The 24,901-nt window shown below is 33.4% G+C and overlaps 2 protein-coding genes across 14 annotated transcripts in view; one reads left to right on the top strand and one right to left on the bottom strand.

The window, feature by feature from the left end:
- LOC123715981 (septin-7) overlaps positions 1–5,042 on the top strand; it is a 31,010-nt gene extending 25,968 nt beyond the window's left edge. For 7 of the 8 annotated variants that reach the window (XM_045671394.1, XM_045671396.1, XM_045671393.1 and 4 more), the window contains 4 exons: positions 1,751–1,829; positions 2,207–2,427; positions 3,191–3,231; positions 4,032–5,042. In XM_045671394.1, the coding sequence (XP_045527350.1) occupies positions 1,751–1,829; positions 2,207–2,427; positions 3,191–3,231; positions 4,032–4,072 (382 nt within the window). In that variant the 3' untranslated portion in view covers positions 4,073–5,042. Of the gene's footprint in view, positions 1–1,750; positions 1,830–2,206; positions 2,428–3,190 lie in introns of all 8 variants that reach the window. The other variant, XM_045671389.1, reaches the window with a different exon arrangement.
- A 1,506-nt stretch (positions 5,043–6,548) lies between these two features.
- LOC123715990 (alpha-catulin) overlaps positions 6,549–24,901 on the bottom strand; it is a 57,018-nt gene continuing 38,665 nt past the window's right edge. The window contains exons 3-17 of one of the 6 annotated variants that reach the window (XM_045671421.1): positions 22,563–22,705; positions 20,677–20,886; positions 18,372–18,509; positions 17,984–18,010; positions 15,561–15,590; positions 14,565–14,822; positions 14,160–14,355; positions 13,704–13,786; positions 13,147–13,425; positions 12,528–12,691; positions 12,298–12,451; positions 11,773–11,979; positions 11,590–11,646; positions 10,939–11,038; positions 10,338–10,462 (exon numbers count right to left, since the gene is read on the bottom strand). In XM_045671421.1, coding sequence (XP_045527377.1) covers positions 10,940–11,038; positions 11,590–11,646; positions 11,773–11,979; positions 12,298–12,451; positions 12,528–12,691; positions 13,147–13,425; positions 13,704–13,786; positions 14,160–14,355; positions 14,565–14,822; positions 15,561–15,590; positions 17,984–18,010; positions 18,372–18,509; positions 20,677–20,886; positions 22,563–22,705 — 2,045 coding nt within the window. In that variant the 3' untranslated portion in view covers positions 10,338–10,462; position 10,939. Of the gene's footprint in view, positions 10,463–10,938; positions 11,039–11,589; positions 11,647–11,772; positions 11,980–12,297; positions 12,452–12,527; positions 12,692–13,146; positions 13,426–13,703; positions 13,787–14,159; positions 14,356–14,564; positions 14,823–15,560; positions 15,591–17,983; positions 18,011–18,371; positions 18,510–20,676; positions 20,887–22,562; positions 22,706–24,901 lie in introns of all 6 variants that reach the window. The other 5 variants (XM_045671422.1, XM_045671426.1, XM_045671425.1 and 2 more) reach the window with 5 other exon arrangements.

Below are 24,901 nucleotides of genomic sequence, written 5' to 3'. Positions count from 1 at the left end.
TATGCGCTTGGGCATGCAGAAATGAAATACGTGGATGTTTTGGTGATTAGCGAAAATTAATTAAAAAACTTAAGATTAAATTACTCTATAAGTGGCGATAAACATCTTAGAAAAGAGATTATTGCATTATTGGACACTGTAGACACAACGACACAGAGCGTAAAATAAAAATATTTGTGAAAATATTGCAAGAAATAAAAATTGGTTTTAGATTTGTTCAGAGCTTTGTCAAAAACATATTTAATAAATTTACATTGTATATATATTCTTTCAAAGATATTTCCTATTAAAACAATTAATACAAATTCAAATGTTAAAATAAGTGAATGTTTGAGCTTCCTTTCAGTAAATGTTTTAGTCATACATTATATAACTTTTGGCTTTGAAAAAAGAGGGAAAATGTAAAAGTATAACTGCATACAATAAACATTTATTGTCTCTTTCCTAAGGTCGATTGCATTATTGTCGAGTCTTTTTTTGACAACTTTCTACCACGGATAATATTGCATTTTAAGTTGGCATAAAATTGCTTTATAGATAAAAAATCACCAGGACATCATAATGTCATGGAGGTTTTAATAAACAATCCACAAATTGTACGCTCATTAAAATATCCATGACCACCTCATGAATCATAATACTAACATCGCAGTGGCATTAAAGCAATTGTAATTTCGCCCAGTTTTTATTTAAATAATGCACGTGTTATGTAAATTTGGTCAAAATTTGTACACGGTCTGAATAAACAATGACAGCCGAGGAATGTTGCACGTTTTTTGTTCGTTTGCATAATTGCCAATGTTTGGCGTGTTTTATTACTCACTAGTCTAACAAAATGTTAACACCAAAGCACTTTCATTCTACCAAAATTCTTCGAAAGTGACTCGGCAAGACTCGTCTCATATACATAAATGTCTCGTAATTTAACGTTGATCTCTGAACTGATCATATACAGTTTAACTAAAACATGAAAAGCTTGAACTTTACATAAAAACGAGTAAAATAACATGCATTGCTTGATGTCACTGCGTATGCACAGCCATTGGTATGCTAACTGGTTGTGTTGGTGTTCAGTTTCTGCCCGCAAGGATTGATGAACAGTTTCATGACCGTCTGGTAAGTCTCATCGCATCCCCATATATGTTATCTATTATGTTTTATTGGGTACAATTAGAAAAGATTTCATTTTCAGACCGTTAACATATAACGGAGTTAAATTAGAGTACCGGAAAGAGAATCGGCGTGGCGATTATGCAAAATGACAATGACTTCGTCATTTTATAAAGTCACAATAATTATCTACTTAATTTTGACGGTCACCAATCACGACGGTTCCTTTTCCGCACAGACTACATGAACGGAAATTTAAAGTTTCCAAATATTGGTCTTTTATGTCTCTGCATGCAGGTTTTTAAGTGTAACTTCAGTGTCGTGTATATTTGTAGTGCATGTACATTTGCATATCAAAGCTTCATATACGTCATCGCATCGGCTTTTCGTTTGAAGCACTTTTACAATAATCTCAATATCTAATCCATTCTTCCTACTTGAGATGAACTTTGCAATAATACCCTTAAATGACGCAATTTCCCATATTTCTTTGGTAAAATTGCAAATTTTTAAACATTGACTTAAAACACATTAATTTAAAATCCCCTCGCATGTCACACTCGATTTAAATGAGTGTTTTTGTACGAGTGTGTAGAAATTACTTTTGTAGTTTTTTTTTATAAACATGGTTTCGTTACAGGAATCCGTTAGCTCAGATGGAGGAAGAAAAGAGGGAACATGATCAGAAAATGAAGAAAATGGAAAGCGAAATGGAACAGGTATAATTTTGTTCAAAATTGATATCTACTTAAAACCGACTTAAAAACCACACACATGGCCAAGGTTGTACGACACTAAAAATATTCTTATATGTCAATCCGATACTGTCAATATTTGACAGCTCGAATAGATGACAATATGAAAAGTTTACACGATTTATATTCTATGTATTTTCGTATTTCCGATTAGTCTCAAATATGCCTATTCGTTTCTTTGAGCTAAGGGTCTTACATAGATTTCTGGATCAATGCGGTATGGGAATGATAGTAATGTAACTGAAGCACATTTTCTTTTTAAAATTGGCTTCATTTTCTATAAGATCTGGGAGAATAATTTGATAAGATTAGATTTTTAGATATTTTTCTATTATTTACAGGTCTTTGAGTCCAAAGTCCGCGAGAAGCGTGCAAAGCTCAAAGAGTCCGAGGCCGAATTGGCTAGACGGCACGAAGCCACGCGACGCGCTTTGGAGGCTCAGGCGCGGGAGTTGGAAGAGAGACAGAGGGCGCTGCAAGCGGAACAATCTGCCTGGGAGAGGGAGACCGGGCTCTCGCTTGACGATCTGCGACGCCGATCGCTGGAGGCCAATAGCAAGGAGTCAGTATTTTATTCGTTTTTATAGGTTATGCGGCCGTAACAGCCGAGTACTGCATACCGTGGACAACCATTTTATTAGTGGATGCTTTACCGGGGGAGAAGCGGATTGTGAAATATTTTCAGCCATCAAGGTGATGCGGAAGAAACCTGATATTGGAAAGCCGATAGAAAATATATAAGTCTAATGTTTTTGGCTTGCTTACCATACCATACAGTTATTAATATTTTTAGTATTTTGTTTTTAGCACAGTTAACTTGAACCTCAGTAATTTTCGTCTTTAAATCCAAATCATGTAATAATACTGTTCGGAAGTATAGGTCGTTTTGGGATTAACGCACCGTTGAAGTTCTTTATATTGTTTGGCATTTTCTTGACTGTTTTTTTTGTCTCAGCCCGGTCATTTTCATTCATACTTATGCCTATGCTTTCTGAGATTAGATTTGAGCTGGTGCTGTGAATTTAAGTATATTGGTGAAAATGACCCCCGAGACCATGTGTCAGCTCGATGTCTCGTTGTAGGTATCACATTTGATAATACCTAAATGTGTGTGAAATTCTCCATCCATTAAACGTATAGATCACTTACAAATTACAACAAAATAATGCATTGAATGAAAAATTTAACGGCTCTATGAAACGGATTTTAATAAAAAAATTAAGGTATTTCTATATTTGAATGTGACATTTAACCAACTTCAATAAAACATTATCTATTCGATATTTTTTGTGCATTTATTAAATGATTTGGTATTAAAATTTCAGAACAATGGACGGCAAGGAAAAGAAGGATAAGAAAAAGAAAGGTTTGTTCTAATCGCGTTAAGCGTCGGCTTCGCACCCACCGTAACACACGTGACTAACCGTATACCAGCGTAAGGAACGTGGTAACATTGTCTAATTCTAATTATATAAAGATGTTTACGTATGTATCCTTTATAAAAATCTTATTCACTCAGAAATAGTCGAAGTACGATTTTATTTTGACGTATACGACACGATTTTTTACCGTTATAGGTAGTATTGTGACATTCTATTTTTAAAAATATGTTTTTTTTCTGTATTCATAGTGCCTCGATTGTAGGCCGATGTATCTAAATTGGTTTAGCCATGGAGTTTCCGTTTCCAATTTGAATCTATTTCCGGTTTATGACGTCTGATTTTGGTCACATACTTAGACATCCTTATACTCAGTAGGTCATTAGACTAAAACCGGATGGGAATTGTCGGATACTCTTGCTTTGGCCTTGTTGCTAAACACATTTGTATAGAGTTTTAACACAGTGTTTTCATTTCAAGGTTTCAATTCGACATATCGTAATGTGTTGAAGAAATGTACTTTATAAAGTGAATCGGAATTTCATGAGATTAACTCAGTGCCATTTCTGGAGCGGTTTCACTAAATATAAACCATTATACCTGTCTCTTTCATTACGCTAACTTTAAACAGAGACAACATCCCAAATTTAAGGACAAGTATTACACTTTCTAAATTTCTATATACTAATGCGATCTCCATTTTGTGATGTAAATAAGGTTCCGGGGTTAACTTGTAATTTGACATTCTTGTATAGTTTTCTATATATTTATTATTTACGACTTTCAGATTGGTCATTTAAGAATGTCACGAGCGGTATAGCACTATAATCGAGCGATCTAGTATTAAATTTATAATAAGAACAACGATTGTAAGACTATTGAATTATTGACCATTATTCCATGACAAAGCATTTATTTGTAAAGGCCTAATTTACTTTTTGTATCGAAATTTTGTAACTTTTTGAGCACAATTTTTTTCGAATACGTCCGCGGAGATGCCAAAGTAGTGTAGGAATTAATTAACATCTTTTGTAAATAGGGGTTTGTCATACGGTTATTCGTAAAATTGAACAATTTGACCGCAATTTGCATTCATCTTCTTTTCTAAATCTTTGCGTAGTTTAAACGCTAGTGTCTTAATAATTGAAAATTGTTTATCTAGAATGTTCACGTTTAGACACACCTCTTACTTATACACAAACGCTGTTTATTATAAGTAAGAGGTTATTTTAGGAAACACGATTCTAAATTTTAATGAATTTAGATATTTTTTATAACTAAATGCTTGACATTGTGTGGAGTGGCACGACGTTATACATGTGCTTAGTGATATTTAATGCTCATAGCTCAGTTGTGAAATAGATCTAGCATTAGCTAGGACTCGTATCTTTATCATAGGCGTATGCGCATATTGCTTCATACACATTGGAATTACTTAACTGTTTATGAAGTTATTAGTTGGTCGAGTCATGCCTTCATTTATTCCTATAAACCAGATTACTCTACGCTGTTGTGAATTATGTTATTCCATATTAGCCTCTTAGTCTTTGTAAATATTTTCGTTTATTCATAACATGACAAAGATATATACAAGTTATGAAATGCATAATCTTTATTTAATATGTATTCTCACAGTATTGACTTCCGAGTTGAATTAGCGTAGTTATAAGTGTAATGCTTTTTTTTTCAACCCGATCTAAAGTGCGTAGTCATTACAAGGAATGTAAGATGAGCGACGTTCGGACGATGTAATATATTGTACCTTTGAAAATATAAATAAATACGTAATATATAGGCATGGTGTGTATTATTTATTTACCTTATAAAATGAAACTACTTGCAGTATCTGTAGACTATAAGTCACTTGGACGTTTGAAAATAAATTTCGACTCGTAAATTTATTACGCTAACGTACAAAACGTTGGCCAATTTCTCGGGTTTTGGTGCGAGAAATCGTACGTGACTATCACCAGCAATAAACGCCATAGTATTAAAACATTTACATACAGGCAAGCACTAAATTCTCACCTACGATTATGTCATACGAGAATCGCCAGTGATTTAATAATATAATATATATTATTATAATTTAGGCGATAATTTCCTGCGTCTGTTTACACATCGGCATATTAGTAAGAAAATTCCTACGAGAATCTCGACTAGTATAAACACGATCTTGTTTGACATTCTTTTATGTTCCTACGAGTATCGTACAAATTGGTTTGAACCGTTTTGAGTGCGAGATGTTTCGAGGTTAGTGATTACTAGGGTATTGCTCTCCAAAATCCTTTAAATTTTGCGCTGCCGATAAAATTAAGTTCATTGAACTTTATGGAAGACACGACTGTTCGTGGAACACGGAAAATAAAAATTAGCCCAACATCTTTTTTCTGTATCCGTTTAAGTAATTCTTGTCTTAGAAGAGCAGATATAATTAGAACACCCTCATGGTAGCAACGGGCCCAAAACCTCGAAATACGATTATTGCCTTTGAAATTCTTTGTACACGTATAATAAAATGGTCATTGCAAGGCAATTATCGCCAAATTGGAAGAACGAGAGGTGTGAATGTTTAGACGAAGAAACTTTTTTATATTCTTTCGGTAATCCTTCGAAACGACAAATCTTCCCATCTAAATGGGCCTTTAGTGTGGGGGTCGCTGTAAAAATTTGCGACTTAATAAGAATAGGCATAGAAATAGCGTTTAAACACGCAAACGAAGGAATATGTTGGTCCTTTTTTTTTTTTTTTTTTTATAAAATAGGGGGCAAACGGGCAGGAGGCTCACCTGATGTTAAGTGATACCGCCGCCCATGGACACTCTCAATGCCAGAGGGCTCGCGAGTGCGTTGCCGGCCTTTACTTTCTAATGCGACAATAAGAGAAAACAATGTTGTCATTTAATTTGTGTAGGGTGGCAGGTGTTTTCATCTATTAACCACTGTCAACACCTTATTTCATTAACATAGAAATATTTGTACCAGACGTAATTCATATTGTCGAACTGGTGTAAGTACCGTATCACACTCGTGTGGTCAAAAGGCGTTTTTTTGTCTAAGGATTGGTGGCCCAAAACAATTAATCTTAGAAAAAAGGGTCTGTATCGAATTTTTCAATTATATTGAGATAACTTTTTATTTGATATTGTAGAAATACTGATATTACTGAATCCAAACATTGTTATTACAAATAATTTATTAAGGATTACATGGATTAACATATCTTTTAAAAATGTTAATTTTTTTATGATTTCTAAATTTAAATATTCGATCGTAACGAGGAATGAGAAATAAATAAGTTCAATTATTACGAATACTTTTTATTCAATAAGTAAATACAGTTATGCACATGCCAACGCAGTATAAGTAATTTGACAATTTAGTATAATTCTTTTTAATGTCTAATTTCTTAAACGATTTTGGCAGTCACATAATAACTTCATAATCAAACATTAAAATACATTATTCCACATACAACCTCAATTCTTGATGACGTAAATATCGTGACTACGTCTATTCATATTAAACTTTGGCAGCCCTATTGAAAATATACTATATTTTAATGAAAATGCAACATTGTATATGATAACAATCACAACAGTTTCGACAATACCTAATTTTCCACTCTTATTAAAATATTGAGTTGATTTAAATACGACACAAAACGCGTAGACGAGAACGATCTATCATAAATATTTACATTCGTTTCTGGGGTTTATTCCTTCAGGGTTACCAACGTTTACACTTTAGAAAAAATAAATGGAAAGCCAATTACCCACTAGTCCTAATTTTAAATATATATCAGAAACTAGAAATCTATAAAATCGGGATTCGAAGCAGATATTTAAATTTCTATTTAAGAATATTAATAAATTAATTTATTAATGTGCGATATTTTGTAAATATTTTTTTAAACATTTTATAGACCAACGCAGAATATATCTATTTATATCTTCGTTTTAATAAGAGAAATTTGATAATTAGCAAAAACCATGCATCATGACTAACAGCTGCTCTCTATATTATCTTAATTTACCAAATATGTATAATAACTAATCACTATGATTTTATATTGGTGTTCATTTCGTGTCCCACTATTCTAAATATTGAAACGATAAAGGACGTTGTACTAAATATCAATTAACTCGTAATATCACAAATCTGTATAGCTATCTACGTCACTTATCTAGCTGGTTATAAATGCAATGGAAGTCACGGTTATGGTAATATTACCTTTATGATACATCTCAGCCTTTAGCCAAGTGGCTTTTCACGCAAGTTACTGACGACGTACCTACGATCTATTCTCATTGAAAGTTAACAGCCACGCAGTTAAATCTGTTCGTAAACATTTTTGTTTCTTTTCGCCGATGTAAACCTCGCGTCTAAAAGCTGAAGGATGTATCTAATATTCTAGTGTTGCTAACAATAGGCAGTACGTAATGTGATTTGTACATTAATTTTCTTGAACACGTACAGATGTGTATATTTATTATTGCATTACCTACACAAAATTCATACTGTCAACTGCACTTCCGAAATACAAGCCTAAACTTGACATCTGTACGTTCACAGAACATAAATTTATACAATTAAGGTATTGCGTGGCGATGCTTGCATCTAGCCATATCTACTATAAGAGGCACGACGGCTATTGTATGTGTCATTCACCGAGCGATCTAATTTGAACATGAGGTTGTCTGCGATCCGTATAAGCCTACTGCACTACAAATCTCTAGCTTATGGTAATTACATTGGTCATGAACATAGTTACAACGTTATAAGCAAGTTCCTAATGCCATGATTTGTCAATAACGTACACTGTATTTGTTACGTTTAAACTTAAACATGTATTTAAAAAATATATTAGAAAAGTAACGTGATTTGTACGTAAAACTGCATACTTAGCATCTGTACCTAATATAAGCCTTACAAATCGTCATTTAGAGCTTGCTTTATCGGAATAACTATATGAAAACTCTTATAAAATTAGATTTATAATTAAGATCGAAGGCATTCTATACTAAACTTGAGTCTAAACGTTACGTGGCCACGATTTCGATTCACAACTCTTATGATAAAGCTTTGTAAAGCTCTTTACATTAATCGAATATTGTTCGTGAATAAAACTTAAGGCGTTTTTAAGAACTTAAGCTAACTTACAATATTTTAAGAAGATTTAAAGATTAAATAGAAATCGATGTAGATAATCTTAGATTAAGTAAATTGAAATCGAGAATAATGAAACGAGAGTTATATAGACCCTGAAAGACAGATCGAAGTAGACCACAGGCATGTTTTAAGACATAACTGAAAAGCGAATTTAATATTTCTACGTTCCTATCCTAATAAATATATAATAACTTTGATATGCAGATTTATATTATTGCTTTTGTGTTTTATAAAATAGGAATACAGCAGACTCACGCCTTTTAAAAAGCAATTGTTTATATCAAAATTAAAATTATTAAAAAAACAATGTCTTTATTGTTCTATTCATGTGATAATATGTTTAAATATTTCGTTGATTAATGTTTATTGCGGTGTTATATCTAGTAGGTATATTTGTCGATAAATGTATAAAGATTAAAAAAAAATTGGTGTTACAGTCGCTGATATGTATAAATCAACATTTGACTCTAGCCTAAGCAACTTAGCGAAGCGTGATATCCGAGTTGCAAACCTTGAAGTCACTTAAACACTAAATAACATTACCCCCGATAAGCAGTAGATATGTTTTTGTTTATTATTGCGAGCGACATGCCGAGCGATGTACATTTAGCAAACACAGATCATGCAACATTAAACTTGCCAATGCGTTCCTTCATTCGGTCTATATAACATCTGTTCCAAGGCGACGTGGTGGTGGAAACCACCAGAGTCAAGTTCCATCATGTTTATCCTAAACGTCTTCCCGTTAAGATGAAGTACGACATCCATAACCATTGTCACACACATGCAACACACATCTATTTTATCCGATTCACATTCATGCAATGTTGATCCGATGACGTTTGCTATATTTACAGTTAGACATGTAACACGGAATGGAAGTGTTGTGATTGTGAAGTAGCTTGTTGAAACTGATGCAACGAAAACATAAAGCAAACGTGCGTAACTCAAAGGTGCAACAGGACCACAGAGGTGCATATTTAGAGCGTCGATTAAACTTAGAAATAGGAACTCTCTACCTAACGAATAATACACAGGTCTGGACTTAGGTCAGCTAGAGGGAAAATTAAAAAAAATAGGCTTCTTTGTATCATTATGTAACATTGTGTAACAATATTCTAGTGTAACAAGTATTTATTGTACGTTTTCACTCTTAATTAACGATCACATTTATTATAACCATGGAAAATTCGTAACGCGAGTGTATGCTTAGAAGAACTACGCTATGAAACATAAGAACAGTGAACAAGAAAGAAGAATATTACGATTATAAGGTATGTTAGTTCCACAGCCTTATGCGTGTCCGCTCTCTAACAATAAGAAGGCTTACTGCATTATTCACGAATTACCAACGATCTTGTGTGTCGCAAGTGGTCTTAAAATTATTTCTATATCGTACTATCCATCTTAAAATTAACTTGTTGAAAACCAAATAACAATGGCAAAAATTTGCACATTATTAAACACATTTTCAACATTTTTATCGGTTTACAGCATTATATTTAATAACACAGTTTGCACGATGATATAATCCCATTACGGACCAGTTAATTCAATTAGACTGTAGGCGCAGGTTAATGAATATAATGCTTAGAACAAGGCTTGGTTAAAAATACATAGCGCAAATACTGTGAAATAAACATTGGGTTCTACAGTGATTTCAACTCTCAAGGAATTGTGCTCCCGTTGCTAACTACACATGTGAAAAGTGATTTTTGTCACTTTTGTCACGTCTTACGTTATCATTTTATCTTTGTTTTTGTATTATTTTTACCTAAGTTTGTAATTTTAAACATGCCTTTGTTGAACCGAGTGGCGACGAGTTGTTTTAAGACGTTTAAGTGCTTAAAACAGTAGGAAGCTGACCCTGGTCCGGCGCGCGTCGCCTTTGCCGCGCCGGCCCATGCCGTACTGTCACATGGCCGTATCTGACGAGCTCCCTCCAGGCTTCGCATCTGTACCTCCGCCACCTCCGGCTTCGTCGTCCCTGGCCGTCCGGCTTGCTCCAGCCCCACCGGCGGACAGCCCCGTGAAGTCCAATTTGTACTGCATAAAACACATTCGTTAAGATAAAACTTGCTGGTGGGTCTCAATTATTTCGACGATTGTTTGGCGAAACAAAGGAGACCCACAGAACACTACACCACCGCTAACGCACCCACCGAAAACGCCATGCATACGTACTCTTGTTAAAATACGATTATGAATTAGCTTCAGACGAATAGTTCGTTTTAACGACAGCAAAAATGTCGTATGTACTAGCATATTCAACGATAGCGAGACTTAAAGTTTATAACTGCTTACAAACTTTAAGAATAGTCCTCACACGTATTCTAAGCTAGTTAGTATTTCATTGCAACATCACATAAACAACATTCATTAATTAGCTATGGGTAAACACCATAAAACAATTCTACACTAAACTCCATTAAACCATGTAGATGTATAGGCCTCTGACTGTATTACAGTGAAAACAACGCTGTTAGTGAAGAACACAAAACGTTTACCACACGTATACCTACATTAACCATTCAATACACTATTTTCACTCTTAAATGTAGATGCTTTTCGTAAATTTGGCTTCCAATACATAGGGACTCTCTCGGGCATACAAAGCGAGTACTGAAATTACGTAAACAGAATAAAACTTAATTGGAAGCTTTATTGCTTTTTTTGTTCGTTGGAAAATTTTTGACATACTATACGTATACTAGGAGATTCAAAAAATTAAAGACCAATTTTTCAAGAGATACCACATAAACATGCTTGGATATGACTAAATACAGGGTCCAACTTTAGAGGACACACACTGAATAAGAAAGTCTTTCGAAATGTATAAGAAAATTTTAGTAAAACGATGTTAAAAATATACATGGAAATGTATTAGCCTATAGGCCCCATAATAAAATTTTGGAGAGAAACGAATTCGTGATAAGCACCAGTTATTAAATAAAACCAAAATGAAATTACAACAGGATGTGACACCAAGATAAAAAATTACTATTAATCTATTGTACTAAGTATATCTAATAACTAAATAAATTTTATTCTCGTTTTATACTTAAATATTTGATTAAAAAAAGCAATATCATCAACGAGAATAAAACTTAACAACACACTGATCACCCCCTCAAGTCTAACAGACAACGAAAAAAAAATCGAAAGTACTTAACAGGTGCAACACTCTGGTGCCTTTTAACTCCCACACTCTTCTCCCACGGCAAAGGTACCTAAGGAACATTACGTTCCAATGCACTAAAATCTTTAATTTGCCTAGAAAAATCTCTAAAGGATTTTAAAAATGTGCCATGTGTTGCATTTAATGAAAAATCAATTGATAATGGTCATGATGTTACCTTGTTCGCGCAATCGAAGCAGGTCGTGACAACTTTACTAATAACGTTCATGAGGTGTTTAGTTTCTTGAATAACATTATCGACTTTGCTGAAAGTTGCGGCTCGACCGACCGTTGGCTCCTTTACCGTAAATTGTAACTGTTGTACGTACGTTGGGACTCTGTCCAAATGTTCCAACAACTCTTTCTTAGCTGTACCTGCTGGAACCTTTAAAATAACCTTCGACTTAATAAACTGAATGTCATGAATCATATAATACATATATAATGTAACGATTCAGTTTGAAAAATTCAGGTTTCAGTTCGATGTCAAGCTATATTATATTTTATTAATATATACATAGATTATTCAGGATGCTCAATAGAGCTGTGTTCGATTATTCGTAAAACTAAAATAATTCAACCTTATTTATTGGCGTAGAAGGCATAGAATGCTATAAGACATTTCTCCTAAAAGTAATCATGCCACGCCCACTAAAGTTTCACGCCTTATATTTTTTTAACAATTTAGAATGAACAGCCTCACCTGGTATGAAAACTGTCTAACAATTTTATAAAGTCTATTCGCCTCTTCTGCAAAGTATTCTGCTTGGGTGAAGAGATCTTGCGTTGTATTAAGTCGACCTTCACCTTTTGTGAATTGGTACATAGCGAAGGCCATGGAAGACATATTCTTAGCTCTAAAAACAAAACAATGGCAACTAAGAGCTCGCCTTTGAGACGTATAGAAAATATTCTATACATGATATTAAGTACCTTTTCACGATGTCATTATTTTCATCTGCGCCCTGCCACTTTTCAGTTTCAGCGTCCATTTCAGAGGACATCATTTTCATTTCAAGACCCGATTTGGCAATTTTCGCTTGCTCATCCGAATCTAGACGAACTGCTTTTAAGGGTTTACTAGTTGTGCCGTGTTTCTAAAATAAATAAGCACATATGAATGTTGTCGAAAATAACAATAAAGTTTATGTTAAGACATTGTTAGAAGCATTTATAATATGAGAGCATGGAAGCATTGATGAAACTTTCAAAGCCTTTTATGGCTGCTGCGTATCATAAACACTTTATAACAACTTTTGAAGCATCATAAGGTATTTAACGGCCTCTGCCGTAGCGACAATTTTATGATTTTTAAACTTAGATACGACTCATTTTATTGCTTGCATCAATAATCTCTCTAACAGAGAAAATATTACAATTACCTGTCACTATACATTTTTAAGTTAATGTAATACCTGCCTTCCAATAAACTGAATGTAAAGGTATACTACACGTACGCACGTACGTGATCAACAGTATTGATTTTTTCATAAGTTACATACTGGTATAGGTTTGTGATACTAAATCTCAATAAACACATAAGAATACTTACACCAGGTCTAGGTAAACTACTATATTGTTGTTTATCGGGTCTTTCGTCTGTTAAATCTAAAAGTTCTTTAGCTAGGCGTGCGGCATCAGCTAGGAGCCAAGCCCACATATCTACGAACACATCGAGGTTTTCTCTTGCCGCGGCACTGCCCGGATGGGCAGCGAGAGTCCGCGCTGCCGTCACCACTTGAGGGCCGTATATCCTTAAATTTATTTCAGCGAACTTAGCACTAACTTGAAGAGTCTCCGACAACGCTATATGCCTAAGTAATTTGCATACCTGTCAAAATAAAGTGTTTCAACCTGAAGCTATTATAAACTGGTTTGATATAAGATCAAATTATTATATTAGAAGATATTTATTACACTATAAATACCCACAAACAGCAGATGATCCAAATGTTATTGTTAATGTATCTTTTGTGAAATATTGGCTAATATTATAACCGCTTAAAAAAAAATAAAGCCGTCAAAAACTCTTATTCCCTTCCCTAAAATTTAAAGCATAATATATTTAATGTATAGATTGTGATGATATTTTATAAGGCTGTAACTTGCCTCAATTATATGATCTAATTGCTCGTGAAGCTGGCTTGCTATATTGTGCAGTCTCTCTGATTCTCTCTCACCACAGGAACTAGCTGAAACGAGTGATAGGGATTTAACAAAAATTAAATAGAAATAAATATCTAGCTAAAGCGAACACCTCTGTGTTGGGGTTTAGTATTTTTAAATTAGCAGCAGTGTTTTACCTTATACCAATACCAATCTATGTTTAAACCATTTGTGATAAATTACTAGTATATCTATGGCAGAATGTTATTAAGATAAACTTGCTAGATGACAAAGGGCACTATAGTAAGAAATTTATCAATAAGCAAAACATTACACAATAGCACCAACTCATGCACCATCCTTATATATTACACTCGATTGTATCGGCATACGCTGCACCTGAATTCTCCAATTACCAATACACACAAGTGTTCGCTACTCATACAAGTACGACTGTACCTATTTTTCTTCGAAGGTTACCTATGTGTGCGAGGTCTGTAGCTATTTTTCTAGCTTGTTCCGCTAGGGAAGCCAAATCTCTCGCTTGATCCCTGGCGGCAGCAACTAAGGCTCTTTCTAATTCACCCGCAGCAGTGGTTGCACCCGCACAAGCGCTTTCCAATGCTGCTAATGTACCACTTACACTCTGTTCCTCCTGAAATAGGTTTTCACGAGTAATATGTAGTTTAACCAAGTCAGATACACGATGCCGTTTTATAAGCTCTAATGGCGTTCCAGCTGAAATTATTTCACGTTTTCGTGCTATATAAATCCATACAAATAATTGACACTATGTAAAGAAATAGGGTTTTAATGTGACATTAAGGCCAAAACTAAAGGTACTATGAAACAATATTTACTCACTAACGAGACAGCAACAGACACTAATCTCTCCAACTCATAGGCTATTCGTTCAGCTAAGGCCAGTATCCTTTGTCGATGTTCGTGCGAGGTATAGGCGGAGTCTGTGAAGTCGTGTGTGCGTTCGACTAGAGCTCTCAATGTTGCCGCTAGGGCTCTTCTCCGTGATCCGTCAGCGCCACCCCTTGCTCTTGCTGCCCGAACCTGCGTCGTCAGCCCCCTTAAAGCACCTAACGCCGTTCCTGCTTCCCATTGAGCTGCCTAGCAAAAAGTCCGAAATTCGTACGTTGTGCAATACTAGCTCACGATGCATTTGTTGCAAAAGATAACACAAATATGATGCTTCGATGATCATGTATTATTATATTTCTTCTTTTGCAACATATCACATAGTGAACAATAATATTAAATGCTAAGCCATTTCAGAGAGTTAATTTGAAAGTGATGCCTCATATGTTTACATATTACCATGCAACTGGAAGAATTAACCTACATCTTTGTGTCTACTAAAAAGCTTTTTTCTACATCAGACACCCTCACTTAGCGGTTCGAATAAAAAAGTGGTATTAATAATTTAAGAAACCTACGCGGCGTGGCACTAAACAGCTTATATATAGAGATTTGTGGTAAAGCATTAAGCGTTACTCGTAGCTTATGGTAAGTGGACAGCGTGGTATGGCAATTCTAAGTAACCGTTTCTTAAGCATAGCTTTGAATGTAGTGTTGATTCTGATAGCTGAATTTGTAAGGTTTTATTTTTAATACACAAACAAAGGAATATCGATAAAAATATTGGATACGTTATGTCTACAAGAACTATGCTTCCCCATTGTCTGATAATTAAAAATGAAATTGTTTACCTTACGTTCTGGTTATGAGATACGATGTAATTGATATAACAGAAGTTTACACGTACAAGCTTAGTATTAATATATTTTTTTCTAATTCAACGAGGCTTTTTATAAAGAAACAACTTTACCTAAACAAATACTGGTATACCTGTTCTTGACTGTCCGAGAAAGGTTGCAACTACAATAGAGAAATTTATTTAAAGTTTTGATAGTAAAAACAATCTACGTAGAAGATGTTTAAATATTAATGGGAAAAGAGCTGAAAATAAACAATCGTACAATATTAAATCTATATCAAATAATAAAGGTTCAACTACACGCCGATTTGTGCCGTTTATGAAGGTTTATATTTTAATAACTTTTTATAACACGCAAGTCGTAACTCAGATTTACGATAAAATTTCAAATCAAAAAGCGTAGTTACTGTAACTTTTCTTTTACCTAGGCACGACCTACATAAAAGTCATAAATACTTCTTTACGATTATATAAAAAGGCCCTAGAAAGAAGACCGAAGAAAATACATGTTATTGACTTTTGTTAAAATACTTTTTACACATTAAGAAAAACACTTTTTGAACGGATTACAGCTATGTATTATTATTAAAACGTATAGTTATTATCTTAAACTTATATATAGTGACCACGCACGCTGAAAAGCACGCGAAACGTCGGAAGTTTAAAAGTTAGAATTATGTAAATAACTATAAGTTTTAATAATAATACATAGCTTTAATCCGTTCAAAAAGTGATTTTCTTAATGTGTAAAAGGTATTTTAACAAAAGTCAATAACATGTATTTTCTTCGGTCTTCTTTCTAGGGCCTTTTTATAAGGCCTATATTAAGATTAGCACGATTATACAGTTGTTCCGATGGAAAAGTTTAACGTTTGGGATAATTAAATGCGTTCTCGTGAATATAAATAACTTTAATAAAAAAACATTAACATAATCACTTGAATGGCGTGAAAATTTACAGCGTAGTTTCAAGATAAGACACGTAAGAAATACCTAAGTGAATATGCATTCGTGCATACATTTACATAGTGGCGCAATGCATTCAAAGTAGTCTTGACATAAGTAATTAGGGTAGCGTGTGCAACGAAGCGTTCTATGTTTATTGCTATTATTAGGAGGGTATATCTGTAATTTTGCACCAACACAGTTACTTATTGGTACTAACACTAACTAACTTTCTTTGGTACCTATTTTTTTCGCGCTCCTCTACTGCTTCATTTACGGTTAAAACAACTATTAAAGTCCTACACCATGTATCTTTCTTCTTTATTATAGCTACTAGTATGTTTGTCGTTGTCATGATTTATAAATTTTGTATAGTATCGTCTACTTAAATAGCATTCTGCAGTCATGTTTTGTATTGTTTTGCTTTGTATCTTATTTTTTATCAGTGAAACTTTTAGTGGATTAATTTTTTTTTTACTTTTAGAGATGTATCTGTTTTGTTTCTTATATGAATAAATAAATAAACATATATCAATAAGTAATATTTATATACATAAAACCAATAAAACTACTAGTGGTCTAGGCCTCAGAATTTTGTTTCTGTTTCGTGATAAATTTTCTAATAAACAAGTAGTTGATAAGCGACGATGGCTTGTCTATAGAATTTCACAAATCATCTTAACTCTTAGATTTTTCAAAGTATGCCATAGTATCGATTAAAATAAAACTAAGTGAAATGGCGTGTCTTGCGTGTATTAAATCACGAATATTTTTTTATGGCTAGTAGCCCGTGCTTAAATCAAATGTCTGTTTACGTAAGCGCCGTATACACGTATCTTGATGTGTTTATGAATATCCTACGCATTTTACGACCACCAAATGATTTATATGTTTGTTTAATAAGCGATATCCACTAAAATTCTGGCCGCGTAATAGTATTTACATTTGTGTTAAATTCTTTTGAATTCAAAACGCGGGTCAAGTTTAAACAAAAAGTACTAAATTCATTTTTGATGACACAGTAAGTAACATCAGAATAATATATATACGATATTACATCAAGAAACTTTTTCCTTATTATGCCCGTTAGCGTCTGAGAATCGCATAAAATGTGAGTGTTGGTGACATTTCAATCATTGATTATAAAAGACAGGATTTCCAATTTCGATTACACAAAACAAATATTTGTACTAAGTCAGCTATCTAAAAACTGCATATGAATTATGAAACACACATAAATGTTAACTTGTGTTAACCTTATGTAATAAATTATTTTTTACGCATTACATTCGACCTTCAACGCCTAAAATTATGATTCCAATTTGGTGAAACTGCAGTTTTTTTTCAAATCTTATGTTCTTAATTTAAAACAATAACATCACACCTAATAGTGGTATTTGGTTTCCATTCAAGAGACTTAACTACACCAGAGGTCTTACTGACTAATAAGGATTTAACTAAACAATTTAATATGAGTGAAAAGTCCAAATATATTTTATAACATTGAACGTAAAAAAAACTGTGCAATACAGTGTGGTAAATTGCGAAATGAAAGTTAAAATCTGTAAAAAGCTCATTCCTGTAATGCGACTTATTTAAGTAGGCTCACCTGCTCTTTATCACGAGAGTAGGTTACCTTAAAGGAACAGTCAAGTTTCATATTAGCAATTTCATATGGTAATTATGGCCAGAACTTAATTCAATACTGACTTTATATGCTATACCTGTCTAAGTATATTAAAATGTAAGGACGTATCGCATAAAGAATAAATAAATCAAAATATTAATTATATTTATCAATACTAAGGTAATTAATTAACCATTGAAGAACATTGTGACATGGCCCTTATCGGAAATACATTTAATATTAAGAAAACAAATCTATGAGATAATGATTAAGTGATATTAACGCTTATTAGATTAGTTCCAAGCGCCAAAAAGATTAAATGTTGATTTTTATTAGATTATTCGCATATAAAATAAGGCATTGCACAGACCTCTTGTGATTGCTCTTCATGTCCCGGAAGTCCGTCTCGAACAACGTAATGTATTAGATCCATAGCTCGTCTCATTTGACAGAAAACTGTATCTCGATTTTCTCGCGCTGATGCACTCCCTGGATGCCTTAAACATGTCTGAAAATAGTTCTAGGTATAAATAAAAGTTCTAAGAATACCTGAGTTATTTCTGAATTTATTAATATTATTGTACTTATTTTAAGCTTTTCTGAGCAGGTTTTCCTGATACTTTACTTTTAACTAGAGACGAAATTTCGCTCATGTCGAAGTAGGAAAGCAGAAGGAAGGAAAGAATAGTGTGTAGATTATTGTACAATTGAACCTCCTTTTTTAATATCTTTAATCTCCTTTATATTAATGAAGTCTGCTGATTTAAATTGTCCGTACCGAAGTTTAATTTACCTAAGAGGACAACAGGAAAACGACTATTTAATACTTTTCAGACAAAGACAGTTAATTAGAGATGTCATGGCGTTATCTGTGAATTTGCGAAAATTGTACTCCATTTTATTGTAGACTTTCTAACGTAACGTTCAATTTAGAATACATATATGCGAATTCGAACACGCTTCCACTTCCTACACCAAGTATATCGATCGGTAAGATCCCAAAATACGAAGGTATTCGTAGACCGGTAACACTCATTTCAGGTTAACTAGATGCAATTAGAGCTAACATCCCGGTGAAATGTTAAAATAGCTTTATAGCTGCAGTAGACTTAGCAAATTACGTAAGTTGGATTAATGTCTAGTCTTTATCGCATTAAAATATATCCGAGATTATTCTAGCTTTATTTAAAATTATGTTAGTACTGTATGCATAATAACATTCAATATGTTGACTAAGACTCAATGAGTCTTAGTTGTAATGTTTTAAGTTGCAACGGCGTATTACAGAAATAATTTATTTCTACACATTATTATGTTTTGCATTAATTTGCAGCAGAATGCTTTTCTATAGAATAAATATCTGGGATCATATATGAAACAAATTTACTATTAAGAAAAAAAGTAGTTTTAGGTACAAAGGCGTACAACAGAAATACTTTATTTATACGGATAATATTTCGACACAGTGTTGTTTGCTTTAATTTGCAACATAATATTTTTCTGTATAATAAATATCCAGGATCACGTATGAAACATCTGTTTGAAATGTCGTCAGTGCTTGATAAGTATTTGTGTCTCTTCGAAAGCTTAAATTAATATCTAAGCCGGTCGTAACTTACCTTAGCGTCGGGTAGCCTTTACACGCAAAATATGCATATTTATTAGATTTCTCCCTATTTTGTTAAAAGGGTTAACACATTTTTCACCATCCAAATGGGAAAGCGGCCGAAAATTAATATTTCTTTTTGTGTTTTATTTCTTTTCGTTTCATAACCTTGCCTTACATGTTAATTGCTTGAGCTTAATCCCGAGAGGTAATTTTTATACAAATTAAATTTTAGGATATTATTTTATATAACGAGTGTTATATAAAATATGGACGCTATATTTCGACAAAAAGTGAAATCATTTCGTACGTGTTAGTAAGAAAAATATGATTCGAGAAGATCTTGAAACTTATATTTCCAGCCTTTCATTGATTGTTATACTTTATAATGGAGCTAGTTAATAGTCATTATTTTACGTAGCTTTACTATCTCTTTGAGAACTAAAAAGGTTCTTAGTATGAATTGGACCTTTCTTTTATTTATAGATGTAATTGTATTGTCACACTTCGAAGTAGCCAAAACTCGAACTCACTCTGAACCTACATAATTGATGGCGAATCCCAGAACGCTCCTTCTAATTTACGAAATACACGAACCGAAGGCGCAGAAAGATTTATTGTGACCTTTCTTAAATCACTATTCTCGATTATAGACACTATCACAAGCTAAAAACGTAGCAATATTTTTAGATTAATTTTAAAATATATGACGGGAAATTTTCAAGAATTTCACGAGCCATCCTATTAAAATATTTCAAAACCTTTGCTACATGTGTAGTTGTTTGATATGCCAACAAACGTTAACTGAATCGATAATGGACGTTCCACTATCGATTCAGTTCGTAACAACCCGATATAAAGTTAATAATTCACAGCAACCACCATTCTTTTATTTTCTATGTCGTATTCTTCTTTACTGTGTTCTTATCAAGAATGTGCAAAAACATTATTGACGAAGAATTAATTGTCTTAAGTAAGTATATGATACTGTGATAACAAACAGTGGTATTTCCTTCTTTCCATCCTGAAGCTGTATGACTAAAAGATACATTTTCCAAGAGCAAGTTACCTTAGATGACGTCAGAAGCATCAGCGTAGACCTTTCAAGTACATTCCTTGCTGCTGCTACCTGCGCCCTCCGCCTCTCATCTCTTAAATCTGCTCTCCGCTCCGCCGTAAGTCGTGCAAGTTCCACCATACTTCCTCCAAACTCCGTGAATGCGCGTACAAACTCTGCAAAGTTGGACACCGACTCCAGACGATCCAATGAACGTGCAACCTGCCAGAATTCAAGTTATCTAACTTTTGCTTCTCGCGTTCAATTTTTAAGTTAACTATCAGTTAAACTTGTGTAGACTACAGGTTACGATTGATTTAATTTTTATACATGTAATAGATGTTTTAAAGTTATATATATAATAAAGTGATATAAAAAAAACACGGTGACAAGGAATAAAATGGTTGGAACGAATGAATGAGCCGCTTATCATGGCTAAACCACCTAAACATACGAAGGTATTGCTTGTATTCTAGGAATTGGAGGTATTGCTTGGGTCCGCATAAGCATACGAGCCAATACCTGGTGCCGTGCATCGAAGGCAAGAATAACAGCGCTTCTATCATAATAAAGCTGATTGAAGCGGCTTACGAGTAGGATGTACATGGCAGCCGTAGATGATGAGGTCGGTTCAGGTAGCTTCTTGGTTCTAGGTTCTTGTTGTACATACCTGGACGAAATCCAGGATATACTAGAAGGGGCAGTTCAAAAAAGCCCACAATCAACGTGCATGCATGGTAACTATCACGAAAGTGGATGAAGCGAGAAGGCTAAAAGAGGTCTGTGGTCTCGATCTCGGTCTACCTCTTCGGGAAAAAGGCGTGAATGTTAAATTTTTTTTTTATTAATAATTACAATAAATATATAACTTGCCAAAATTATGGGGTTTTTGTATGGCATGGCTCGGCATCGAAAATCTCTGGTAATTAAAAGTATTTATGTTAAGCAACAGCAGGTAAGTATAAAAATTTAGTCATTATTTGATGTAAAGATATAGTTGCGTGCTCCGTGTCGGAAATAAAACTGTTTGCCTATTCATAGTTCGCGTGACTGGATAAAACGTTTAGTCGTGACAAATAATCATCATCAAATCGCCCTACAGCTTTATTGGAGGTAACATCGTAAATCATACATGATAACACACGTGACTCTTGCGGATTTTGTAAATTCTTTTACAGCCTTATTACATAATATCATTATTTACTTTGACTCTCTTTCTCTCAAATTGTGTTTATGGCATGATGAAAAGAGACAGAAAAGCGGTTAAGTAGTCAATTACAAAACAGCGAAATTATACTAATTTATATTTTAGTAATAAAAATATAAAATGTCTCGGCTTGTGTATTTTATTTTAAATATTGTAAATTTACACGGTTACTGTGGTATTCCTGGTAGAATTCCAAATTGGGGTAAGTCTACATTACTTACACCCGTGCCAAATTTGGTGAATAATTTAGTAATAAAATATATATAATGTAATACAGTAGGCTAAAGAGTTGGCAGCGATGCAATTTAATTGAAGCGATTAATTGAATTAATAATATCATAGGTTAAATCTCTAATCACAGTTGAAACCAGAGCAAAGGCTACATAAAAGTTGACTAAATAATTATATTACCCTATAGAATAGTTTATCTACCGAAATAACGAATAGTTCTGTTTAATTATATTCTGTAAGCCGTGTATCTAGGCGCGCGATTAACTTGCTTGTATCTAAGCGAAGCACGAAACCTCGGCAGAGAAAGATTATCCTTTATACAGCGCGCAAGCTGGTGGATAAACTATTTGTCTATAGAGAAAATACAGAAAATTAAGGTCATTTATATAATTCGAACCATACACATAAACTCCTTCTATATATGCGTATGTTATTTTAAAAGGGGTCCATAAAACCTAACCTTGTCCTTGGCCAATAGTAATTGTCTGACAACCACCATATCCGCTAAAAGAAGGACCCTAGTGACAGCTGCAAGTAGCGCCCGCGCAGCTGACACCATCCCCGCACCATCAGTACCACTGCACACTCGCTCTATCGCACGACCTGCAAAAAGATGTTGTATTATTGACAGAGCTCATTATGGATATTTCATTGACGACCTTTTTTTAGTTAGCTAGTACATTTAACGACTTAGATTATGTAACTACACGCTATTGTACCTGGTAGTTTGATTTTATATGTTTAAATGAATTGAAAAAGAATATATTTTATTGATAAACCGTTTGAATACATATGGCAACATCTTGCCAGCGTTGTAAATGTATCTACTACTTTCCTTTATTAAGTTCTGAACAACTTATGGACCTTTGTTTAAGTTACCAACATTAACTGGATGTGGTGATGCCTTTGTACAACTTAGATAGATATAAGTTAGTAGTTGCAATTATAAGATAAAACTTGAAAGTTATCTCACGCATAATAATTATAAAAAACTAAAGTTTAGGTTATTTCAATTATCGTACTATATATTTATCATACGCTATGTTGTTTTTGCGGAATATATAATACGAGAGCTCTTCCAATAGCGATATATCGAATGGATTTTTATTCTGGGGTCCCAAGGCGACATTAGCGCGGATCGATATCGATGTCGCTGTTGGAAGTTACAGAGTACCTGACCAGGCCTCTGCAGTGAGGCGTTATAAACTTAAAAAATAGTATCCAAATGGAACCTTAAAGAGTTTCTTCAAGTTAAAATATAACACACATAACAGATTTGATTAAAACAATTAACAGATATGAATTTGGAAAAGTCAACGACCGCTTTCGAAATAGTTTTATAGTGTCAGTCATTATTTGTACGTCTCTAAAAATACAATCTACTTTTAACACGAAGTTTTCATATAGTTTCTACTGAAAATCGAGGTTTTATACGACGCGATCGGGATGTCGAAAATTTTTCAAACGATAAATACCTTAACTTTTATTATCTTATAATGTCAAGTAACATCACATTAAATAGAGTTATTATGTAGAATAACAACAGGAAACAATTGATTTTTTTCGTAACCACCATCTATAAAATTAAATATAATTTATAACGCATTAGAAAACCTTACTATGAATATGTATAACAAAAACAAAACAAAATGTTAATAATTACCAAATATTTAAAAAAAAATGCATATATCTCATGTTAGATGACATTTCGTGTTAACATCTTCTAGTACAATTGGTAGCAAATACAAAAATAATTAACACTATTCAGCTATATATACAAAATTAAGCGGTTCCCATGAACATGTATTATGCCAAACCACCGCATACATTACTCAATGCCTTAAACAATTAAATACGTAACCCTGGTAGCATAGTCTGCATGAAACAAACAATTCAAATTAATTTAACAAAAATACAATTCACAACACTGCGTAATACTTCACTGCAATCACCAATCGCCCCTGTGTTTTTATTGAACAACCTTCAACAAATAATTACCTATATACTTATTATATAATCATAGGTAATAGTAATATTACCTTAGCTTAAAGGTCTAGAAACGTATATTAAAATTTAAATATTCAAAGGTAGCGCTAAGTAAAGCTTTAAATAAATATTTACAAAATCTAGTTAAGCTTCAAACGATCCCCGTGGAAATGTTTTTGTATGACACCGGCATCTAAGTAGTTGGAATTTCCAGCAGTAATTTATAGAACTTTACTGAATTTATAAGCTGCGCTGTTAATCGCGTACTTAACAAAATACAAACACCAGTCTCATTCTTTCCTTTAATTCGCGCTAAGTGATATTATACTGAATATTCAATGCAATTAATTTAAGAACGTCACACTTTAATTAAAAGAAAAGCCGTTTATTAATTAAAAACGCTACGGAAATTATGGAAAAAATTATCTTAACAAAAATTTAATATCGATAATTCATATCTTGCATGTAATTATTTTCGTAAAATAATATATCGTCGTAACCTACTTCTCCATTCTGCATAAAATACTGCGCAAATATGACATATTAAATTTTCACATCGAAAGCAAGCAGGAATATAATGATAATATTTTTAAAGATATGTAATATGCTATAAGAGTATTTTATATTGCTTATCTTTTAAGTTATTATAAATTTAACATGTCTATATTTATTTACAAAGAACGGTAAATATAGTAATAAACCCGTTTCAGTCAGTCAATATCACAAATTAAAGAGGGCGAAACGGTAAGTTTGTTTTTTTCCAGAAATACGAGAGTGACCCGATCCACTTTTGGTAGGTTTTGTAAGAGCCTC

This window comes from Pieris brassicae, chromosome 11, assembly GCF_905147105.1.
Source record: "Pieris brassicae chromosome 11, ilPieBrab1.1, whole genome shotgun sequence".
Classification (NCBI taxonomy): Eukaryota; Metazoa; Arthropoda; class Insecta; order Lepidoptera; family Pieridae; genus Pieris; species Pieris brassicae.
The sequence above is the reverse complement of the archived record's forward strand: the minus strand, read 5'-3'. Positions and strand labels throughout refer to the sequence as shown.